General features: G+C 37.1%; 1 protein-coding gene across 5 annotated transcripts in view; it reads right to left on the bottom strand.

Moving 5' to 3' along the window:
- The window catches only part of Fam168a (family with sequence similarity 168 member A), a 185,741-nt gene that overhangs the window by 47,347 nt on the left and 120,509 nt on the right, over positions 1-17,885 (bottom strand). For 3 of the 5 annotated variants that reach the window (XM_076846663.1, XM_076846664.1, XM_076846667.1), the window contains exon 3: positions 14,757-14,849. The exons of the other annotated variants lie outside the window; for them this stretch is intronic. In XM_076846663.1, the coding sequence (XP_076702778.1) occupies positions 14,757-14,849 (93 nt within the window). The remainder of the gene's footprint in view (positions 1-14,756; positions 14,850-17,885) is intronic. 5 annotated transcript variants of the gene reach the window in all.

Genomic DNA, 17,885 nt, shown 5'->3' with positions numbered 1-17,885 from the left:
TAATTACTTTGCAGAGTTGAGATAATTATAATGCTGATATTATCTATGCTAAGGAAGCCCTTTATGTTAATATCATTTAATCATCACAATACCTTCATGAGGTAGGTTTTACTATTTAGAATAATTAATAATAAATAGTAGGTTTTACTATTAAAACCTAGAGGTCACTGTGGTAAATACAATGGGCTGGCTCACTGAATACTCCTTCCCAACCCCCTCTGCCCTTGGTGGGGGTGGACACTACTCATTTCCCAGGCTTCCTAACACCCTATAATAACCATGGGTCTAGTTCTGTCTAACGATATGTACAAAAAATGTCTACAAAAGGAACTTTGGGAAAGTCTTTGCTTTCCTAGTAAAAGAATACACATTACTGGGGGCTGCAGTTGTAGCTCAGTGGTAGAGCGCTCGTCTAGCATGTGTGGAGCACTGGATTTGATCCTTAGCACTACGTATGTATGAAAAAATAAAATAAAAATCTAAAATAAAATAACATAAAAAATACACATTACTGATGTTTCCTATACCCCTTTTTTCCAACCTTAATCATAGACACAATTCCTAGAGCCATAGCAACCATCTTAGATCAACAAAGACCACAAGAGTCATGGGGATCTTGAAATCACTTATCTAATAAATCAATGCCACCTGCCACTGACGTCCAGACTTTTTTTTTTTTAATTTTTTAGTTGTCAATGTAGCTTTATTTTATTTATATGTGGTGCTGAGAATTGAACCCAGTGCCTCACACATGCCAGGCAAGCACCCCATCACTGAGCTACAGCCCCAGCCCATCCAGACTCTTTTTTTTAAAATACCTTTATTTAATTTATTTATTTATATATGGTGCTAAGGATCAAACCCAGGGCCTCGAATGTGCTAGGCAAGCACTCTACCGCTGAGTCACAACCCCAGCCCCTAGACTTCTTTTAATGTGGGGGGGAATATATATATATATATTTCCCCCCCATATGCCTAGTTAAGCTACTGCTAGTCAAGTCTTCCAGAAGCATCTTCTGGTGTTTATAACTGATATAAATGATGGAGCTGTGATTCAAACCTAGCTGAGATGTAAGCTGAGCTACATTCCCAGCCCAAACCTGGGCAATCTTAACTGGTGGGTTACATAAGAATCACCTTTTACTGAATTTGGTAGGGAATGAGTATTTAAATAATAAAAGTGATGATAATATCAATCATTCAGCCCACCTCCTTAAAGCTCTATGCTCCTCTGGAAACTTAAGATCAACAGTAACTTTAATTACAACAGAGCTGCTCAGGAACAGCCCTCTCCTGCCTGCCCTCTCCTTAGACAATATGTCCAGCTCTCTTGTCTAACTTTCAATTCAGTTCTCCCAGTTCAGGTTCACTCTCAAGAGGAAAAAGGGAGAGATGGTCTGGAGTTGGGTTTTCGTTTTCTGCCCACCTGTACTATTCTCAAGGTATCAAAAAGATTCCAAGTCTCATGCCATGCAGATGCCAGACAACACAGAGTTCAATGAACTCACCATAAACTTACAAATTGCGACAGCCTTTGTGACAGTAGAGGTCAAAGCTTCTCTCTAGCACTTAAAGGCCTTGTGAGATAACAGGAAGTGTGATTTTACAGCTTAAACAAGACTATTGATTTTTCTGCCTCTTCTCCTGCTGAGAGCAGTAATAGCAAAAACCTGATTTAGACACTCGATCAAGTACCTTCCCCACCTGCTGAGCAATTTTCAAGTAATCACACTTTTGACCTTACCCAATAAGAGTCCATTTAAAGCCAATGTTGGGGGTCAATTATTTAGTTTCCCAAAGATGTGTAAGGAAAACGATAAAATTGTTGGCTGGAAATTGTAGCTTTCATCCTTGTGCCCAGGGTTTGGGGTTGCCTGACCACAGACTTCTCTCTGTCTCAGAAGAGGCCATCTGCCCCTCCCATCATAGTTGACATGACCTGTTTATAAATCTACAGAGTTTATGAAAAACATACAATTTTCTGGGAACCACCTCCCAGTTTCTGATTCAGTGAGTCTGGGGTGGGGGCCCAAGAATGCATTTTTTTTTTTTAAGAGAGAGAGAGAATTTTATTATTTATTTTTTAGTTATTGGCGTACACAACATCTTTGTTTGTATGTGGTGCTGAGGATCGAACCCAGGCCGCATGCATGCATGCCAGGCGAGCGCGCTACCGCTTGAGCCACATCCCCAGCCCGCAAGAATGCATTTTTAAACAAGTTCCTAGAACCTACACTTAGAGAATCACCGCTATAAAATGCAAATTACTTATTAGTCTCAGAGACTTTTGGCCTTTTGGAGGATTTACTCACTATTGGGCAAATCCAGATGCTGGAAAAGTCTCCTCATTCCTAAGAAGAGATTCTTCAACATCAGAATATTTAACTTATTAAACAAAGCAACACACACACACACACACACACACACACACACACATACACATCATGCTAGACTGCTTTACATCACTGTGAAGAAATACCTGAAAAATCAGATTAGAAAAGGAAAGATGTATTTTAGTACTGAATGAGAGCTTAATGTGAATAATTGTTATAGAAGAGCCCCAGGACAAAAAAAGGTCTATTTAAACTCTGAGGTTAATTTGTCAGTGTAGAGCCAGCTGGCTCCATTGCTTTCAGACCTGTGATGAGGATGAAACACCGTGGTGGAAGGGCAGGAGTTGAGGGTAGAAAGCTGCTCACCTCATTGGCAGCCAGGAAGAGTATTGGGGGAGGGGGCACTGGTGCAAGGAAGGGGACATGATATATCCTTTGAGGATACACACCCAGTGAATTACTTCCTCTAAGGTCCACCCCTTTTAACTTTCCACTACCTCCCAATAATGCCATCAAATTATGAATCTATCAACATATTAATTCACCAATAAGGTTACAGCCCTCATGACCCAATTACTTCCCAAAAGCCTCACATCTGAACAGTGCTGCACGGGGGACCGAATCTTTAACACATAAGCCTTTGGGGGACATTCCAGATTCAAAATGTTAACATCTACCAATCTGAAAGCCAATAGTAACAGGTTTCCATAGATTTTTAAGGATCAAATGGATTCCAAAATTTCAGAACACTGTGCAATTGTGCAATGCCTATGGGTTTTCTTAAGGCAAAGCTCTCTCTTAAGATGCTTTGAGACTGAGGCTATAGCACATATAGATACAGCACATGCTTAGTATACACAGGGCCCGAGTTCAACTCAGCACAGAAGAAGAAAAGAAGAAAGGGAAAGAAAAGAAAAATAGATATTTTAAATTCAGAAGAGATTCACTCTGGAAGAAAGGAGAAGTCTCTAGAGGAGGTTTTCCAGCCTTTCAAAGCATATATATATATATATATATATATATATATATATATATATATATCCCATACTAGCTGCTACTAGGGGGAAAACATCCAGTGTTTTATATAACACACCTGTGCTCATCACTGTAATAATAAGGAATATATGAGTACAAAACAGAGAAGAGAAAGGAGTGTGTGAATACAGTATACAGTGGGAGGATAGGGAGACAAACATAAGCCACACAATTCTGAGATTTTCTTCATGGTAGCTTAGGGGTTGTTCATGGGCTGTGACTTGAGATACTGATTTTTTAAGATAATCTAATGGTGTCTGGGAAGGAGGTGGACATAGGTGCTCCTGGGCAGCTTTCTCTATTTATCCAGAGATCCCTGTAAATATCAATTATTCTGCACATAAGCAGTGGCTTAGAGCTTAATGTGAATCATTGTTATAGAAGAACCTAAGGACAAAAAAAAGTCTTAAAAAACTCTGAGATCAATTTGCTAGAAATGTGTGAACCCTTGAAATGACTTCATTTTAGGGGCTTATTCATTCAACCAATCAGTGTTCATTGTGAGTTTACTTTTTGTTTATTTATTTCTTTGCATTTTGATCCTCTGGTCTCAGCCCACCAAGTTGCTGGATCATAGGTGCAGGACGCAGCACCCCACTGAGAGTTTACTTTGTGTTATGCACCCTGTTGAGCATAAAGGACACACAGATTGCCTGCAAGGGTAACAGGTACTAAATATATAAATACGGCAGTACAATGACATGGGAGACTCATGTAGTTCAGTGGTTAAAAGCATGGAACATCCCAATCTGTGTTTGGATCTGGCTTTATTGTTTTTTGGGTCTGTGATAGGAACAAGTCTTTTTCCATCTTTCTTGTGTCTATAAATATTAAAACTTGTATAATAAATACTAAGTAAAATAACAGTTCTTAAACTATATTCAGTAACCCCTGTGGTTACTCAATAATATGCTGAAGGGTACATAAAAATATATATAAATAAATAAATATAGTGCACCTTCCTGAGATATTAATTTTACCAGATATTAAATACAGTATTTTATAGAAAACAAGTATGACTATGTAATGGTGTTTTCAGGCAAAATTCATATAAATTTTGAAGACAAGACAAACTTCATTGTCCTCAAATGTCAGGTACACTGTAGTAAGTTTCCAAACATTGTGTATGGTCCATAATGGATGCTCTACAAATAGAAACCATTGTTGTTAGTAATAGATAGCTGTTCTTATTAGCCCACCCACTGGAGAAACAAATTTACTCTATATAGCTTGGAACATAAGGGGAGGCCCCCTCTATGGTATTTTTTTCCAAGTTTGGAACCTCTCCAGGTCCTGCCCAGAAGCCCAGTGATTCCATGCTGAGAACAGGTCAATTATGCCTCCAAATGCCAGGAAATTCTCTTCTAAACACAGAAAAGAAACATTTTAGCTGATAAAATTGCTAATCTCAATGACTTCCTGGCCTGCTTTGGGAGCCTAGCATATGCAAGCAGTTAACCTCCAGGATAAGAACAGTCAGTCTAATCCAGCTCCATCCATGGCCATCTTAAAATTTCTGACAGATGAATTATCTTCTTAAAGTATCAGAAACAAATTAAAGACAGGGTAGGTTATTATTATTATTATTATTACCTTTGTAGAGAAGGAAACTGAGGCCTTTGGAAATAAAATGACTTACTCAAGTTTTTAGTTAGAAGCAGCTGAAGCAGACTGGGTCTTCTGACTTTAAGTGTAGGCTCTGCCATCTGCATTAAGCAACAGAGGTCATTCTAATGAGAATTTATGTAGCACAGCCCAAAGCTCTTCAAATCCTTTGTTAACATCCATCCCACTGATCTGCACTCTAATCACAGCCACAAAAATTATATTAGCATTGACTAAGAACCATAAGTAACTAATAGAAAACAAAATTAAATTGCATAAGCTTAATTAGCAGGAAAAGGGAACTCAGTCACTTGTGATGACTATACCTAAGTGATCTTCCATAAGAAGCTACTTGTGAAAAAAGGCTTTCATGGTTTCCTATTGATCTTGCCCAAATCCATCAAGAGCTGTAGGGAAAGAACCCTGGGCTGACAGAAGCTGTTGTCACCGTACTCAGAATGGGTTCTGAGTAGGGGTACTGAGCTTACTTGTCCTTACCTATTTCTGAGCCCTTCAGTTACATCTCAGATTCCAAGGCAAAAGGAGCTGGGTACAGTGGCCCACAATTGTAACCCCAGCTATTCAGGGGGCTGAGACAAGTGGATTTTCAGCCTCAGCAACTTGACAAGGTCCTGTCTCAAAATAAATAGAAGGGATGGAAATGTGGCTCAGTGTTAACCACTTTACAGAGTCCCTGGGTTCAATCCCCAATGGGGGGGGGGGGGAGGGAGGAGGGAGAGGTATGGGGGGAAAAGGCAAAAGAAATAGATTAAGGAAAGGAATTATAATGAAAAAAATCTAATAAAAAATTTAAAGATTAATGCCCAGAATGTTAGAATTGGAAGGGAGCTGCCGAGCAACTCAAGCCCCTGGTAGCATGGATGTGAAAGTGAAGACAAGAGAATAGGTAGGAATTGCCCAGTTTCACACAGTCATTTATAGTGCAGTCAGACCTAGAACTCAGACTCTCCTTATGCTTCAAAAATCTAGTTCCATGCTTGCTTTTTCAGAATGCTTTTCTGACACCATTCTCTGACCTCATGCATACCTTTTGCATCTATTTATTATGTTAGGCTTTTAGAATATTGTGGCACCTCCTTCTGAGATAGTGTGTCTCTCACTGTACTAAAATTGTGTTGTTACACACCCGTGTCTTTCTATGTCATACAGACCCTGTGCTGGTTAATAAAGAGAGTCTATGGAGGGGCCATGAATGTACACAAAGAACACAGTCATTTTAGGTGTGTGTTCACAAACTTATAATTATATAATTTGAAAAACAAAGAATATAACAATTGGTGTAGAAAAATAAAACTATATCCCTATCTCTCACCCCGCACAAAAGTCTATTCAAAATGGATCAAAGACCTAGAAATTAGACCAGAAACTTTTCAACTGCTAGAAGAAAAACATAGGGTCAATGCTCCAACATACAGGCACAGGCAACAATTTCCTCAAAAGGACCACTAAACGCAGGAAATAATACCAAGAATTAACAAATGGAAGGGCTTCAAATTAAAAGCTTCTTCTACATAGCAAAGTAAACAAGAACATGAAAAGAAAGCCCACAGAATGGAAGGAAAACTTTGCCAGCTTCTCTTCTGGCAGAAATAAACATCCAGAATACATCAAGATCTCAAAAACTGAAAGGTGGAAAGGCAGGGATAAAGCATCTTAATGCAAAACCCTAAATGAAATCTCTCCAGATAAAAGCAGGCACCTTAAGTCTTCAGTCAAAGCTCTCAGCATGGTGATGATACAGATTTTTTTCGCACGCTAGGGCAGAAGAAAGGTAATAAAGTGAGCTATCGGACAATTTTGCATCATTTTATAGAAATATGCCCATGACTGAATATTATAGAAAGGTCCACGTGTTAAAGGCTTAGTCACTGCCTGTAGAGCTTTTGGGAGGTGGGAAAACTTTAACAGGTAGAACCTAATGGGAGAAAATTAGGTCACTGGGGGCATACCTTGAAGGGGACATTAGGACCCTAGCCCCTTCCACTCTTTTTCTCTTTGCCTCATGGCTGCCATGAGGTGAGCAGTTTGCTCCATGGTGTGCTCCCATGCCACCATGATGTTCTTCCTTCCCACAGACCCAAAAGCAAGGGGACAAGCAGCCAAGGCCTGAAAACTCCAAAACTTTTGAGTCAAAGTAAACGATTCCTCCTCATAAGTTTATTATCTCAAGTATTTTGACAACAATGACAAAAAGCTGACTAACATACTGAATACACTGCTGGGATTTCAGTTAATTGAGAGACTCTGTCTGTCCTTGTGAATGGGTACACAGAAAGCATGTATCCCATCAATCCTGCAGGCTGATGGCTAGCTACTCTTTATTTACAAAGAATATTGTAATACAGCAAGGCTGTATCTGGAGGGAAAAAAGCAAATTCTGACTTGATACTTTTTATGATGCAATGGTGACAGACCTTTTTAAAATATGACACCAAAGGTTCATTGTTGCATTTAAAGAATAACTATATTGGGAGTGATGTCATGAAAGATGACAGAATAGAAAACTCCAGGAGTCTACTTCTCCACCCAGACAACTACTGGCAGAAAGTATCTGAAGTAACTGTTTTGGAACTCTGGATTCTAATCAGAATACTTATAGCATCCAGGGGAGAGCTTGATGAAAACACTGGTAAATCTCAGCATTTTTGCCCAGTAGCTGCCATCCCCTAGTTTCTGGTATGCTTTGCTAGAGCCAGGGTGGGCAAGAAGGACTTAAAAAAAAATAGACATGATGATATTTTGTAATATGTATGGCAGTAAGGACTCTGTCTTCCAAATATCAGGGTTATATGTTTTGACTGCAGGTTTTGATCACTGAAAGACCATCCCAAAAGCTGGCAGCCAGTTTCAACTTCTATTGGCTGAATCAAGATTTCAGGGTATGTAAAGGGACAGATGAATGAATAAGCAAATATTGCATGATTCTACATAGTGAGTGATACAGACGAATGCATAGTAACAGAAAGTAGATTAGGGGTTATAGAGGTTGAAGGGAAGATAAAGGGGAGTTATTATTTAATGGGTGCAGAATTTGTGTTTAGGATGTTGAAAAGTTCTGGAAATAGTGAGGACAGTTACACATCATTATGAACGTACCTAATGCTACTGAATTTAAAATTAGCCATTTTTACACTTAAAAATGGCTAAAATGGTAAATTTTATGAAATATACATTTTACCATGATAAATTTTTTTTAAAGCATGTTTGTATTTCATTTACGGTGACTTTATAAGCTATATACCCTTGGGAAAATTATTCAACTTATTTGAAACTTCTTATTCCCTCAGAAGTAAAATGAAAACAGCTCTCACTTGAAGGATTATCACAAGAATTAGAAACAATGTTTTTGAAGTGCCTGGCACCCTAGTGACAGTTATTATTGTAGCTATTACTTTAACATTAAGAGCAACGATAATAAAATTAATACAAACTAATAATGGTAATGATATTTAATGAGTAAATAAGTGCCCACACTCTGTTCTAGGCAAAGGAAGTCCATGATTCCTTCCCTCAAGGAGCTCACAGTCTAGAAAGACCCAAATAACTGCACAACTCCTGAAAAAAGGAAGACAAAAAGACTTAGAAGCATGGATTTAGAATAACAATCCAACAACACTACTACTTCTTTCTTTGGGAGAATAAACTGTTCTTTTCTACAGAGGTGGGAAATTATTTTGTGATGCTGGAAAGAAAATTGGTCACAGAAAAATAGCAATGTGGTTTAATGTATATGGCTCTTGGTGAGACAAGATTTAATCCATGTACCTTTAGGTACACACTCACAATTTGTATTCATTCCAAAATCCACAGGGGGGGCCCAGGTTTGTAGCGCTGGCCTAGCATGTACGAGGAACTGGGTTCAATTTCTAGCACCACATAAAAAAATAAATTAAAAAAAATAAAGTTATTAAAAAAAAATCCACAGAGACCTTGCCTGATGCCTTGGTGGAAGGAAAAGACTGGAGTCTGGTAAACCTAAATGCTAATCTTGGCTTTGTTATTTATTAGCTGTATTACCTTGTAAAGACTTGTTAATCTTTCTGAGTCTTTTTTCATTTATGAATAGGATTTTTTAATAGGAATAAATATTGTACTGTTCTGAGAATTAAATGACTTCACAAATGGTAGTTTTAATTTCTATAGTAATATACTTCTTATTATATGGGTTTTGTGGGTCTTTGCTCTCTCATGTTTCAGAGAAAATTTTTCATAGGAGAGTTAAATTTTGTTTTCCAAAGTCAAGGTCCATTCTGTCTTTGTTAGCAAAGAAGCCGTTCCTCATAGTGAGGCAGTCCAGGGCTGAATAGATAATACAGGAAGCTTGAAGGCAACTCTTGCTAAGTAGCTCAATGGAATCATTGGATGTAATTATTACTGTTCTAAAAAAGAAAATTTCTTTCAAATCCAGTAGGTCAGAGGAAAGGATCCTTTTGACTACATGACTCAGAAGTAATAAAAATCTTCCTGTTCCATCTAGAGGAATTGAGCAATCATAAAATAACATCCAAGTGAAGTTTTCATTCACCTACAAAGAATGAACAAACCTTCTCACATTGGCTACTGGTCCCAAACTCTCCTTGCCAAATTGGAAGGCTACTCATTAGCAAGAACAACCAGGTCACAGACATCTCTTCCTCAAACCCAATGTATACTTCTCTGCTGTGATCCTTCACTCAGATTTCCATCTCCTACCCTCCCTCCCTTCTTCCTTCCTTCCTTCCTTCCTTCCTTCCTTCCCACCTTCCCTTTCTTCCTTCAAAATTTACTGAGAGCCAACTCTGCACCACTCCTTGTGCTAGATACTGTGGATATAAGGATGACTAAGAATAAAACAATGGCTACTCATTCTTTAGTACCTAATAAGAGACTTAAGCACATACTGGATGCTTTACACACATTATGTCAATCCTCAAAGCACTTTTGAAGTAGGTAGATAATATTATCCCTGTTTTTTCTTTTCTTTTCTTTTTTTTTTTTTTTGAGAGAGAGAGAGAGAATTTTTTAATATTTATTTTTCAGTTTTCGGTGGACACAACATCTTTATTTTTATGTGGTGCTGAGGATTGAACCCAGCGCCCCACACATGCCAGGCGAGCGCGTTACCTACCGCTTGAGCCACATTCCCAGCCCCTATTATCCCTGTTTTTAACAGGAACCTCAGAGGTGGGAAATGACCTGAGAAGATGATAGAGTTACCTTGTTTAAAGAAACCTAAATAAATGTATTAGAAATTAAAAAAAGAAAAAATAAAAGATAAATAGCATAAGGTAAGTAGAAAGAAAACCACATTGGCTGCCAAAGTATTTGGGTTCCACTTGTAGCTCTCATATTTGCCTATCTATTCATGTGTCAAAAACTACTGAGTAAATATTCATGGCATGGGGCTATGCTGGTTACTAGAGATACTAAAGTAAATCAGGTATTGAATTCATTGTGAATATCAATAAGTGCTTTCCTTATAATTTAAATTAAAAACCTAATGTCAGACACCAAGAGAATACGGATTTAAAAAAAAAAAAAAAAAGATGAGCAGGAGATGGGCTGAAGAGATCTGAATGATTAGGTCATTAAAACTACCCACTACAAGCTAAGGAGTTTGATTTTATCTGAAGGATAATGAAGAATCCTTGAAGAGTTTTAAGCACTAGAGTGATGTGGTCAAATTTTCAAGTTAGAAAAATGATTCTGGCTGCTATGTAAAGAGTAGATTGGGGGGCTGGAGTTTGGCTTAATGGTAGAGTGCTTGCCTGGCATGTGTAAGGCCCTGGGTTCAATCCTTAGCACTATAAAAAAAAAGAGAAAAAAAAAGAAAGAAAAAGAAAAGAAAGAAGAATGGGTTGGGAAGAAAACCTATGATAGGAACTGGGAAGACCAATAAGGCAATTTAAAAAATCCCAGAAAGAGTAATAATGGCCTGAATGATAGGCTATAGGATCATTATCAGAATGATAGGATATAGGATCATATCAGAATATAGGATGAGAAAGATGAGGAATGAAGGTCTGAGAAATGTAAAGAACATTTTTATTTTTTAAAAAGTTATTTTGGGCTGGCGCTGGGGCTCAGTGTCAGAACACTTGCCTAGCATGTGTAGGCACTGGGTTTGATCCTTAGCACCACATACAAAGAAATAAACAAAGGCATACTGTTCATCTACAAAAAAAAAATTAATAGTTATTTCATAACTATTAAAATAGTTATTACTTTTAACAGAAAGAGAGAGAATAACAAGCATTGATGAAGCTGTGTGGAAACTGGAATCCTTAATACATTGCTGGTAGAATGAAAAATGATGAAATTGCTAAGAAAATTATATGATGGCTCATCAAAAGATTAAAAATATCCAGCAATGTGATCCAGCAATTCCACCTCGGAAATATGCCCAAAAGAACTGAAACTAAGATACATGGTATATTCTAAGCTAAAAAATTTTTTAGCTTTATATATACTAAGATACATGGTATATTCATAGTAGCATTATTCACAACAGTCAAAAGGTAGAAAGAGGGCTGAGGTGGTGGCTCAGCAGTAGAGCACTCGCCCAGCATGTGCAAGGTGCTGGGTTCAATCCTCAGCACCACGTAAAAAAATAAATAAATAAAATGAAGGTATTGTGTCCAACTACAACTAAAATACATATATATATATATATATATATATATATATATATTTTAAAAAAGGCAGAAGAAACTCAAGTGATATTTGACAGAAATAAACAAAACGTGGTATATATTCAGTCTTAAAAACCTGATGACATTAGGCAGTGTGAAATAAGTCAGTCACAAAACGATAAAGATTGTATGGTTCCATTTAAATCAAATACAAACCACAAATTGATAAAAGGAAAGAGAGGTTACAGGGGAAAGAAAGTGAACAACTCAGTTTTAGATACGTCAAGTCTGTGCAAAGTATGAGACATTCATGGAAGGGATGTTCCAAAGACAGCTGGAATAAACTAGTCTGTAGCTCAGAAGAGTGATTTGCCACAAAGCTACAGTAAATGAATCATCAATCTATAGATAGTAGCCAAGGCAAAGCAAGAGAGATGTGGCCCTTGGACAACACCAACTTTTAATGGGTGAGCCAATGGAAAATTCCTTGAGAGAGAGCGAGAGAGAGAGAGAGACAGACAGACAGACACAGACACAGAAAAATTACAATGGCCTCAATAAAAGTAAGGAAAGCTGGGGCTAGAGTTATAGCAGTGGTAGAGCACTCGCCTCACATGTGTGAGGCACTGGGTTTGATCCTCAGCACCACATAAAAATAAAAAAATAAAGATATTGTGTTCATCTACAACTTAAAAATATACATTTTTTTTTAAATAGTAAGGAAAGCTTGCTTCAAGAAGGAAGGGGCATCAGGGGTGTCAAATGAGGGCTGAAAAAGATCCATTGTATTTAATGAGAAGGAGATGATTGGTAACTATAGTGAGAATAGTTCATAAGAAGTCTCTTGAGGCTCTTCTTCAACTATAGGTGAGAAAGTGACCTGAGAGGTCTTTTTTGAGCAGAGGAAATAAGTTTGAACATCAAAGAGGGTTTTGCTGGAGCAGTTTCAGAAATTAGAATCTATTTTCCAGATTCATCTAAGACCATAACCACGGTGGTGTCCAACATACAGCTACAGCCACATGTGCCACAGCAGTAAAAGCACTCACTCTGTAATTCAGAAAATCTGTAGTATGGGTTCTGCAATACAGTGTGACCTTGCGGAAGCAGATCTCCAATTATTTCATGGGGAAAATAATGGCTATCTCCCCAGAGTTGTTATAAAAAACAAATATGAGGGAAAACTCCCACAAAAGTTCTTTGCAAAGAATAAATGCACCAATGTCAGTTAATCTTACATATGATCCTTACAAAAAGAGAATGAGCTGAGTAGGGCTTGGGTCATTGCTGAGACCGCCATTTTTTATTTTTTATTTGTTCTAATTAGTTATACATGACAGTAGAAGACTTTATTTTTTAATCTTACTGATATATCAGGTTATTCATTATATTTGCAGGCCATCAGCTTCATTAATTTTAAAGATCATCTAGATGATAAATCACTGTGTCAAATATAATCTGCTTCTTAAATTGACTATTTTTTTTTTTTTTAAGTAAAAGAAGCAGTCTAGGGAAAAAAACTGTTAGAAAGATGGTGACATCTTTGAACACATCAATTTTTTAGCTTTATAAATTTGGGGGTCATATCTTCTATTTATGTATTTGTAGCTTTTGAACATGGGTTTGATACAAGATGAAATCAGGAAATTCATTCAGGGCCTACCACAGGAGTCAGGAGAGCACTTGACTAATATGGGCCAGCAGACTAATGGGAAGTGGTCAGGACAGGATGTAGGGAAGATGAAACCTTGCTTATTATTTTGTGGTAGAGAGACAATGATTACACAGGCCCAGAGTGGGGAGCCTTAGGTTTCAGACTCAGCTCCAACACTTTCAGTAAAATACCTCTTATTCTCCATCTTTTCACCTATAAATGATGAATTCGTTTCACTTCAATTGTTCTCACATTTCAAAATTCTTTTCTAATTAGGTTTTGGGAACTATATCACAAGTAAATGGCTGGTCCTATTACATTCAGCTGTCTTATGAAAAAAGCATTCCTAATTCTTTTTTATAAGTTATCTTTTTTTTTTTTTTTGCAAATGATATATTGGAAGTAGGAAACCTTAATAACTTATCTGATATCACACAAAACTTAAGTGACAGATGAAATTGTAATCTAAGTCACCATCTCTAAATACCATACTCTTTTCCCTTACAGAGGATATGTTCATTGCTGGGCTTTATAACTACCCTTAACTGAGTGTCAACTATGAGACAGGCATGTTATTATAGGCTCAATCACCAAATTTAGGGACCCACTAACCAAACCATCTGTTTAGATCATTATCCCATTTTACAGTTGAGGAAACTGAAATTTAGATTGGCTAAATAACTAATGTGCCACACCTAAATAATGGGAGAGCCTAGATTCCAATCCAGATCTGAAAGACACATAACAAAGTTATCAATATCAAAATAGTCACTTATGTCAAATCCTAACAAAATGGTGTCAGTAAGTCATGAAGAAGAGCTTTTATAGACAAATGCCTGTAATAGGGCTTATAATAAGAAATTCCTTGACATGTGCTTATTATAGGATTTATTGCAAGAAATTCCTCAAAACCACAGTATTCCAGATAAGCCACTTGTACAAAGATGCCTGCCTAGCAACAATGACCTCAGGCCAAATCCTGCAAATAGCCCCTTTAACCAAAGGTCTTTGTTTCATAATAGTTATATGAACTTTTTTTCCTTAAAAGTTTCCCTTTTGCTCCAGGCCTCCTGGGTGTGCCTATGGTTCACTGTAGCATGCGTATCCTGAGTTGCACTTTTGCACATTCCCAAATAAACTCTTTGCATGGAGCTTCATCTCTCTATATTTTTATTTCAGGTTTGTTAGCAAAACCTGTCATCTTCCCAGACCACCTATCAGACCTCTGGGTGATGCCTAGATATTGACACCATCAGAACACTTTAAGAAACAGAATAATGTTTACATCTTAACTACATTCCAGAATTCTAGCAGAGAAATCTATCTGAGGCCTTCAGAAAAAGAAATGTCCCAGTCTGTATAGAGCTCATTGTTATGGTTAACCAAAACGACAGGTATTCAGGCGTTCACTATACTTACTATTGTCTTAGGCAGCCAGGGCTGCCATAACAAAATACCACAGACTGGAGGCTTAAACAACAGACATTTAGTTCTTACAGTTCTGGAGGCTGGAAGTCCAGATCAAGATGTCAGCATGGTTGGGTTCTAGTGACAGGTCTTCCTGGCTTGCAGATGGCCACCTTCTTGTGTCTTCATAAAGCAGAAAGAGCTCTGATGTCTCTTCTTCTTTTAAGAGCACTAATCCCATCATGAAGTCCCCACCCTTATGATCTCATTGAAACCTATAAAGGCCCCATCTTTAAGTAACATCCTATTGGGGATTAGAGCTTCAACATATGAATTTTAAAGGGACACCAACATTCAGTCCATAACACAATCTATAAACATTTTAAAGTATATGGTACATTACATTCTTTAAATTCACTTTTTCAAGATGTACAGGAGGTAGCAATAATAATGCCATAGGATTGTTGCAGGTGTAAAAATACAATTTGTGTATAGAATGCTGGGCTCAGTTCTGAGTGCACAGTAAATACTCAGTAAAGGAGCTTTAAAAGAGGGGAGGAGTGGAAAGGGAGACAGAGAAGAAAAACACTGTCAATTGGATAGAAGATAGCTATTTACTGGAATACACTGTATCACAAAATTGTATTTCATTTCCCATCTAATACTTCAGAGAGAATTTCAAATTGGGAGTGTTTTCCTTTAATTCCTGTGCCATCACCCCATGGCCTTTGAAGCAGATAACACCACAATGCACTTGACTCCCTCAATTTTTGTCCTGCTGTACCTACCTTAAACTACTGGTCAGCAGCAGGCTTGTACCATCTCAAAGGGAAGGTTCCCTAGTCCTGGATTCTCCCTTAGATTATTCATGAAGCAGTGAAAGGGGCACATATTTTAAGACAGATCAACTTGCCATAACAGAGAGCACATATACTTTAAAATCATAAAGACCTAAATTCAAATTTTTCCTCATTCCTTAGATGCTAGATATACTAGCCAAGTCAATGAACTGATTTAAACTATCACAGTTTTTTAAAAAAAAAATCTGTTAAAGAGTATTTTGAAGTTTATGATTAATAAGATTAATCATAATCAATACACACAAACATACATAGAACAAACCTAGAATGTGTCCACCAAATAGCAATTAATACTTGTTAACATAACCATTACTATTAGTAACAATAAGTGTATACTGTAATGTACTACGTTTTGCCATTTGTTTCTAATTATCTCATTTGGATCTTCCATTTCCAGCAATATAAAAGAAAAAATAACTCAAAATTATGCCTATTGAATGACACCTAGAAAATTTGGATGAAGTATAACAAATATCTTATTCTTAGGTAAATCTGAGATTTAAGAAAGAAAAAGAAATATTCAGGGATCAAAAAATGAAGGTGAAACTAAAAATCAGGAAGTTTAAATAGTAAGTTGATGTCCATCTGCTCTGGTTAGGGTTTGGTTGCTAGGAACCAAAGGGCTTGCATTCTATAGCCAGCAGGGATAGGAGATAAGGCTATGGATCTTAGAGAGGCCAAGGGCTGGAACTTAAATTTCCCTGTATAAAGCTGGGACCCTAAAGGAGCTGTATTGTAAGTTAAAAATTAATAAATATCTCTGTATCCAAAAGTACAGAGATACAACATGAGCCAGAGACATGGCACACACCTGTAATCCCAGCAACTCAGGAGGCTGAAGCAAGAGGATCACAAATTCAAAGCCAGCCTTGACAAGTTAAGAAATTAAAAAAAAAAAAAAAAAAAATGGATTGTGGGGATGTAGATCAGTGGTAGAGTGCCAACAGGGTTCAACTGCCAGTACCACAGAAGGAAGGAAGGGAGAAGAAAGGAAGGGGAGGGAGTGAGAGAAGAGATAAAACAGGGACACTCAAGTTAAAAAAGAAAAAAAAATCTCCCTATGAATTTGAAACTTTGGCCTGAATGAAGCCTGAATTTATAAAACTTTGTGGAGTTTATACTACCTGTGTGTTCCTAGAATCTCCATCAGGGAAATGAACTTTAAACATAGTTCCATCCTGATAATATTCCTTGGTGATTAGCAGAAAGAAAGAAACAAACAAAACCCCTCCTTCTAGAGAAGTACAAATTATTTAATTCTCACAACTGTCCTATGAAATTAGACCATATATATATTTTTTAATAGAAAATATTATTCAGTTTATAATGGAAATTAAGTTTTGGGTGGGGTTGTGGCTCAGTGGTAGTGCTTGCCTTGCATGTGTGAGGCCCATAAATAAATAAATAAATAAATAAATAAATAAATAAATGATTGATTGATTCATTGACAATTAAAAAATATTTTAAAAAGAAAAGGAAAAGAAATTAAATTTAGGGAGGTTAACAACTTGTCCAATATTATCTAGTTATTACCTGATCATGCTGAGGTTTGGACTTGGTTGTTCATTCAACTGAAACACATTACCAAGTTCTGTTATGAGTCAGGAAGACAAAGTCTATTCCCTTTCCAATATATCACACTGCCTAATATTTTGGGGGGGTAAATCAACAAATAAATGCAACTATTTCCTTCCTTCTCAAGCTTAGCAACTCAGTAAGAATGAAGACAGCCAGGATCACAGCAATTACGAAACCAAAGCCCCACAGGGCTCCCAAGGACTCTATCTGCTAAAAAACACTGACCTCTGGCAAAGGATCTTAGGTTGCTAGCATATTCTCAACTGGGAAGGGGAAAACCAATCAGCTAGATAGATGTGGGGTACTACCCCATGGGTCTTAGTTACTAGAATTACTTTTATTATAATAAATACACAATAGACATTCAAATAGAAAATATTTACTTTTAAGGTTAAATAATAAGGAAAATTACACAGTTGTGATAACATAAACACGTGAAATTGAAAGTTAGGGATAATAGCTACAGTTGTATCTGGCTTAACTTCCAATATATTTCAAAATGTATGGTGGCATGGTATTGAGACAATTCTGATTTAATAACATAAGCAGCTGGGGCTGGGAGTATAGCTCAGCAATAGAGCACTTGCCTAGCATGTTTGAGGCCCTGGTTTAATCCCAAGCATCACAGTAAAATGAAAACAAAGATGAGAGCTGCAAAAGGTAGCAGTTTTTTGTTTGTCTGTTTTATATTAACATGCAGTCTTAGACCCTTAAAACAATGATAATAAAACATGTATGCATGCTTTATAAAAACAGATCTTAATCTTTTTTAAAAAATCAA

This window comes from Callospermophilus lateralis, chromosome 2 (genome assembly GCF_048772815.1).
Source record: "Callospermophilus lateralis isolate mCalLat2 chromosome 2, mCalLat2.hap1, whole genome shotgun sequence".
Taxonomy (NCBI): Eukaryota; Metazoa; Chordata; class Mammalia; order Rodentia; family Sciuridae; genus Callospermophilus; species Callospermophilus lateralis.
Note: the sequence above shows the minus strand (reverse complement) of the source record. Positions and strands in the feature narration are given on the sequence as shown.